The sequence below is a fragment of the Arachis ipaensis genome, chromosome B5, assembly GCF_059453495.1.
Source record: "Arachis ipaensis isolate K30076 ecotype BB chromosome B5, ASM5945349v1, whole genome shotgun sequence".
Classification (NCBI taxonomy): domain Eukaryota; kingdom Viridiplantae; phylum Streptophyta; class Magnoliopsida; order Fabales; family Fabaceae; genus Arachis; species Arachis ipaensis.
The window spans coordinates 46,199,005-46,206,150 of record NC_142440.1 but is presented as its reverse complement, the minus strand read 5'-3'; the positions used below and the strand labels follow the sequence as shown (position 1 = coordinate 46,206,150).

At 40.8% G+C, this 7,146-nt stretch overlaps 1 protein-coding gene across 1 annotated transcript; it reads right to left on the bottom strand.

Moving 5' to 3' along the window:
- Positions 1-3,959: 3,959 nt before the first annotated feature.
- LOC148564060 (uncharacterized) lies at positions 3,960-5,932 on the bottom strand. The gene is made up of 3 exons (XM_088486998.1): positions 5,267-5,932; positions 4,291-5,178; positions 3,960-4,148 (listed from the first exon to the last, which is right to left on the bottom strand). Exons 1-3 carry the CDS (start codon positions 5,930-5,932, stop codon positions 3,960-3,962), a joined length of 1,743 nt encoding a protein of 580 aa, XP_088343124.1.
- Positions 5,933-7,146: the final 1,214 nt, after the last annotated feature.

The following is a 7,146-nucleotide window of genomic DNA, read 5'->3' as shown; positions in this document are numbered from 1 at the left end:
TCAAATAATTTGAAAAGAGATTAAAATTAAAGTGAAGAAAACATTATTTTGAAACTAAAAAAAAAAAAAAAGAGATTGGCATGCATATCATTGAACAAGTACAAATCAGTGAAACAAGTATTGTCATCTAATTTTATATGTGGTCTGTTTGCCAGTTTGATTTAGATTTAATAGTTTGACCACAAACACAGGAACTGTAATGTCATTTGAACTAACAGGCCAAGCCAACCTAGTAGCATAAGACTTGGTTGTTGTAATTGTTAACCTATTTGCAAGTTTCAAATATTTTATAGGCACTTCACTTTCATCTAAATTAGAAGGGCTATAAAATGGAATGAAACTCAGCAGAGTACATGTGTGCATTTTTCCTTATTAACCACTGTTGATCGAAAAATATTCTTGATCAGAATGAATTGATTCGGAATGAAGTCAGGTAGGGTCTCTCGATTTGGATCTCGATTATTTTGTTAATCGAGTGAGTCTGATCGAATAGAAGATTCTATTTGAGAAGCCCGAGTGAGGCATTCGATGAGCTGGTCGAATAGTTATGGAAGCGGGAAAGTTAGTAGCTTCTTTCACACGAGAAAATCATGGGGAATATCCACAACCACGCGGCAGGAACGGTTATCAAGAGTGATTGTAGTTCAAATTTGTATTTTCGTGTTTAATTATAATTAATTGTAAATTAATTGTCAGTTATGTAAGATTAGCCTATAAATACTAAGAAGTGATAGGGGATAAGGGTTGGAACTTTTACTTAGAAAAACACTCTAGCACTCTCACATCCCAGGGAATTCCTGAGTTTGCAATCGAGTTACATTTTCTGTAGGGTTCTGATGAGCGGATAATTTATACGCTTTTTGGCATTGTTTTTAGTGTGTTTTTAATATATTTTAGTTAGTTTTTATTATGTTTTTATTAGTTTTTAAATAAAAATTACTCTTCTGGACTTTACTATGAGTTTGTGTGTTTTTCTGTGGTTTCAGGTATTTTCTGGCTGAAATTGAGGGACCTGAGCAAAAATCTGATTCAGAGGCTGAAAAAGGACTGCAGATGCTGTTGGATCCTGACCTTCCTGCACTCAAAGTGGATTTTCTGGAGCTACAGAAGCCCAATTAGCGCGCTCTCAATTGTGTTGGAAAGTAGACATCTTGGGCTTTCCAGCAATATATAATAGTTCATACTTTGCCTGAGATTTGATGGCCCAAACAGGCATTCCAAGTCAGCTCAAGAATTTTGGCGTTTAACTCTAAAACTGGCACAAAAGCTGGAGTTAAACGCCCAAACTGGCACAAAAGCTGGCGTTTAACTCCAAGAAAAGTCTCTACACATGGAAGCTTCAATGCTCAGCCCAAGCACACACCAAGTGGGCCCGGAATAAGATTTATGCATTAATTACTCATTTCTGTAACCCTAGGCTACTAGTTCTCTATAAATAGGACCTTTTACTATTGTATTTACACACATCTTTGGACGTTTAGTCCCTAGACCTTGGAGGCTGGCCATTCGGCCATGCTTACACCATGATCACTTTTGTATTTTCAACGGTGGAGTTTCTACACACCATAGATTAAGGTGTGGAGCTCTGCTGTTCTTCATGAATTAATACAAGTACTATTATTTTTCTATTCAACTCAAGTCTATTTCTTCTCCAAGATATTCATTCGCACCCAAGAACATGATGAATGTGATGATTATGTGACACTCATCACCATTCTCACCTATGAACGCGTGACTGACAACCACTTCCATTCTACATGCAAACAAGCTTGAATGTGTATCTCTTGGGTTTCTAATCTAAGATTAGAACCTTCGTGGTATAGGCTAGAATTATTGGCGGCCATTCCTGAGATCCGGAACATCTAAACCTTGTCTATGGTATTCTGAGTAGGACCTGGTAAGGGATGACTGTGACGAGCTTCAAACTCGCGATTGTTGGGCGTGTGACAGACGCAAAAGGATCAATGGATCCTATTCCAACATGATCGAGAACCGACACATGATTAGCCGTGCGGTGACAGCGTGCATAGAATATTTTCACTGAGAGAACGGGAAGTAGCCATTGACAACGGTGATGCCCAACATAAAGCTTGCCATGGAAAGGAGTATGAATGATTGGAAGAAGGCAATAGGAAAGCAGAGGTTCAGGAGGAACAAAACATCTTCATACGCTTATTTGAAATTCCAACCAACGAATTACATAAGTATCTCTATCTTTATTTTATGTTTTATTCATCTTTTAATTATCAATTCTCCATCACCATCTGAATTCGCCTGACTGAGATTTACAAGGTGACCATAGCTTGCTTCAAGCCGACAGTCTCCGTGGGATCGACCCTTACTCACGTAAGGTATTGCTTGGACGACCCAGTGCACTTGCTGGTTAGTTGTGCGGAATTGTGACAAAGTGTGATTCATGTTTGAGAGCTCTAAGTCCTTTGGCGCCATTGTTGATGATCACAATTTCGTGCACCAGGTTCCTTCCACCTTCCTCTTTCTTTCAATTTATTTTTCTGTAAACTTAATATTTCAATTAATCATATGAGTAAAGTATTATTTTTGTCCCCAACGTTTGGGGTAAGTCCTATAATTGTCCCTAACATTTCATTCATCCTATTTAAGTCCCCAACGTTCCAAAATTGATTCAATGTGATCCTCCCGTTAACTCCACTGATGGAACACTAACGGAGCTGCCTACGTGGCTAACTTTGTCCACTGTGGCAAACGTTTTTCTTTGTGACTGTTACTGAGAAATTAAAAAAAGGAAATACTAATTTAAAAGGGTGAACCCTAATTTGAGAATGCCCCTCTTGAGCTTCTTCTTCTCACCATCGCCGTCTCTGTTGCAGTCGTGGGTGACTCCATGGCTTCGCAGGGCTCCCAGGTGGCGCGTAGTAGCAGTGCTTCGGGTCGAAACAGCAGCCAAGGGAGGCGATGGAGAACAACTTGTTATTGTGGGGAGAGGCCAGTGCTTGCGACTTCATCAACGGCAGAGAATCCTGGACGGAGGTTCTGGGGCTGTGTTAACTATGGGGTAAGTAGAAAATGTAATTGATGGGGGTGAATGTTGTTTGATTATCTGATTGGAATTTTGTTTTGGTTTGGCCTAGATTGGAGAAGAGTGTGGGTACTTTGTGTGGGCGGAGTCAGAAAAGGAGCCAGAAGTTGCTCGATTGAAAAGAAAAATCACAGGCTTGAAGGATAAAGTGACAACAGTTGAGAGGATGTTGACAATGGCAGTAGCAGTTGCTCTGGTTGGATGGACATATGCTATGATTTTATTGTGTGAAAAATTGTCATTGACAAGAAATGGGAGGTTTTTTCTGCAATAAGGCTGCAGAACATAGTTGCTAGTGTAATGTCTTGGCAATATGTTGTATGTATTTTGGGGTGTGGCTGTAGGGATTGGGTTGGATCAAATGTAAGTTGTTGATTACATGATTTTGAATAAAACTTTATTGTTACCCAATTTTATGTGTTCAATTTACATTGTCATGCAACATTATTGAAGTAACTATCTGCTGATATGATTAAATGAGACAGTAACCCAGCAATAACATAAAGGATTAACCTTAACATTAGGCCTATATAGGCAATAGTTCAGAACTTAACCAACATAGATGTCATGTAGATGTCAAACAACTGGAAATATAAATCAACCTAGATGCTAAACATTATTTTTGAAGTAGCAGCACCTCCAGATACAAAAAGTGAAACAAACAACCATAGTTTGTAACATGATACAAAATGCAAAATACAAAAGGCATCACAAGTCATAGAAATTCACAAGTGACAGTAAATCACTCCACATTCTTCCATGCTCTTGGTGGAGTCCTGGCCATGAACCTAAGCTGGGACTGGGTGACCCTCTTCACTGGGCTTGGCAGAACCCTTGGAGTTGTTGGGGCTGGTGTAGAAGCAGTTTGTGAATGATCCACTTTAGCCCTTTTCGAAGAAGCTTATGATTGCTGGGAGCTGGCAGCTGACTTTCTCTTTGGGTGTGAGGATGGTTTGTTGTTGTTTCCCTTTTGCTTCCTATTTTCACTCTCAGTAGCCTTACTAGAAGCTGTCTTGGCAGAGAGTCTGATACTTTTTCTGACCCCTCTCCGTGACCTCCCCTTTGAAGTAGAATTAGCAGCATTGTTAACCTGCGCACAAAACAGAGCAGCAGATAATTGAATGACCAAAACGATGAAGACACAAGTAAGCACAACAACAAATTATGAATGAGATAGTCTTACAGTAGGAGTTGGGGTGACTTTGCGCTTCTTTGGACAACTTTGTTATGACCAGAGCATAAACAATAGGAACACTTTTGTTGCTGTCCTTCACGAGACAGCCCAGTCTTATTTGATTGCTCATCAGCAGCTCGTGTCCTCTTCTTCTTTGGTCTCCTAATAGGTTTTCTATAAGTGGGAGGCAACACATCCTCAAATTGAGTTCTGTCCCAGAGGTTGGGTCCATTAACAGGGAACACACATGTTGGTAGCAGGAGATGTATGCAGCCTTCTTATAGTAGTCAGCCACATAGGTATCGACGTTGAAGCACATTTTTCTTATACAAGTCATCGCATGTGCACAAGGAATCCCAAACAGTTGGAACTTCCTACACGAGCACTCGTGATTCCTAAGATCCACCACAAACTTTTCCTTCCCCTGGATGCTAACCACCTCATATCTATCACGTCCAGCATATACACTCACCCAATTCCCATTTAGTTCAACTTGTTTTTCTACTTTAATTCTAATCCGTGGTAACACATCTCTGTTGTAAGGCATTATCCTATCCCTATTGTCAGTACAACATTTCATTATATAAACCCGGATATCCTCTAGCATAGTCACTATTGGCTTCTCCCTAGCCTCAACCAGAACAGAATTAAACACTTCACACATATTGTTAACTAAACTGTCACACCTAGGTCTACACACAAACCTGTGACGACACCAGTACTTTGTCGGTATCTCCATTAGATAGTTGTATGCTCCTTGATCCACCTTCTGTATCTCACTCATCCTCTTTTCCCATTCTTGAAGATAAGTAGCCTTGGCAGCATTCCACATCATTATCTTCAACTGGATCCCTGGATATCTCTTCTTGAAATTTGCATATAGATGTCTAACACAAAATCTATGGTCAACCCCAGGCAGAAGCTCCTCAAAAGTTGGCACTAAACCCTGTTATGAATACACAAATGATGAGTATACATTATTCAATGCTAACTACAACACTTGTACATTAAGGGGTAGAGAAAAAGACATGTACCTTCTGTTGGTCAAACATGAAGGTGCAGGTCTTGATCTTATCAACTCCCAAGTCATCACATAGATGCTGGCGAAACCATGTCCATGAGTCCTTCGTTTCAGCTTCAACAACTGCGTATGCTATCGGCAGGATTTGATCGTTTGGGTCCCAACCCATTGCAGTTAGGAGCCAGCCTCCATATGGTGTTTTCAGAAAATAGCCGTCCAACCCAATCATCGGCCTGCAAGCCATGAAACTCCTCCTACAGGCATCTAACATCACATAGATCCTCTCGAATCTGGGTCTTAAATCTACTCCTGGCACTGGTCTTTCAGAAGCAAACTCAGGAGGCCTCTGGACTTTCAAATGCACTGATGACCCAGGGTTAGTCTTCAGCAACTCATGGCAGTAGTCATACAACCTTCTATACTGCTCTATGTATGTCTCCTGCAACTCATCCAGAGCAAACTGTCTGACCCTGGAAGCCTTAGATTTGGTCAACTCCACATTCCACTTTGTGTATGATTTCCTTATTAGTGTGGTTAACTTAATCTTCGGGTTCTCAGCAATTTTGTTCAGAAAAACATTACTCAGCCACTTTGCATGCATGATTCCAATCTTCAACTCCCTGGAGCAGTTGTGCTTGTTGTTACAGCTCTTCAACTGCCAGCTTCTCTCATGCTTCATCTTTCCACATTATGCATACCACTCACAGCCCTCCACACACTCCACTTTAACCCTCTTCAGATCCACCTTAGAGAATCTAAGACCCCTTCCACTACTGACAGCATATGCAGTGGAACAGTCTTTGAACTCCTCTCTTGACACATACAAGGTTCCCACCTCCCACTTGTATTCACTCATGTTCTTCAAGGGCCTATGAATCTGGTGCACGAAATTGTTATCTCTAACAATGGCGCCAAAAACTTGGTACGCACAATCTTAATCTCAACTCTTTTTCACAACTCCGCACAACTAACCAGCAAGTGCACTGGGTCGTCCAAGTAATACCTTACGTGAGTAAGGGTCGATCCCACGGAGATTGTCGGCTTGAAGCAAGCTATGGTCATCCTTGTAAATCTCAGTCAGGCAGATTCAAATGGTTATGAAGTTTTGATAATTAAAATATAAATAAAATATAAAATAAGATAAAAATACTTATGTAATTCATTGGTGAGAATTTCAGATAAGCGTTTGGAGATGCTTTGTTGCTTCTGAACTTCTACTTTCCTACTGCCTTCTTCCAACCATGCGTTACCTGTTTCCATGGCAAGCTGTATAATCCTCTCGGATGAAAACAAATCCATATGCCCTGTCACCGCACGGCTAATCATCTGTCGGTTCCCACTAGCGTCAGAATAGGACCATTGTCCTTTTGCACACTGTCACTTGTGCCCCACATTCACAGGTTTGAAGCTCATCACAGTCATCCCTTCTCAGATCCTACTCAGAATACCACAGATAAGGTTTAGACTTTTCGGATCTCAGAAATGCTGCCAATGGTTCTAGCCTATACCACGAAGACTCTGATTTCACGGAATGGAAGGGTCTATTGTTAGGAGAGGCAACCATGCGTCGTGAACCAGGAGGCCAAGAGATACACACTCAAACTATTGCAGATAGAACGGAAGTGGTTGTCAAGCACGCGTTCATAAGTGAGAATGATGATGAGTGTCACGGGTCATCACATTCATCAGGTTGAAGTGCGAGTGAATATCTTAGAGAAGAAGTAGGCGTGAATTGAATAGAAAAACAATAGTACTTGTATTAATTCATGAAGAACAGCAGAGCTCCACACCTTAATCTATGGGGTGTAGAAACTCCACCGTAGAAAATACATAAGTGAAAGGTTTAGGCATGGCCGTGAGGCCAGCCTCCATACATGAACATACAAGTTCCAA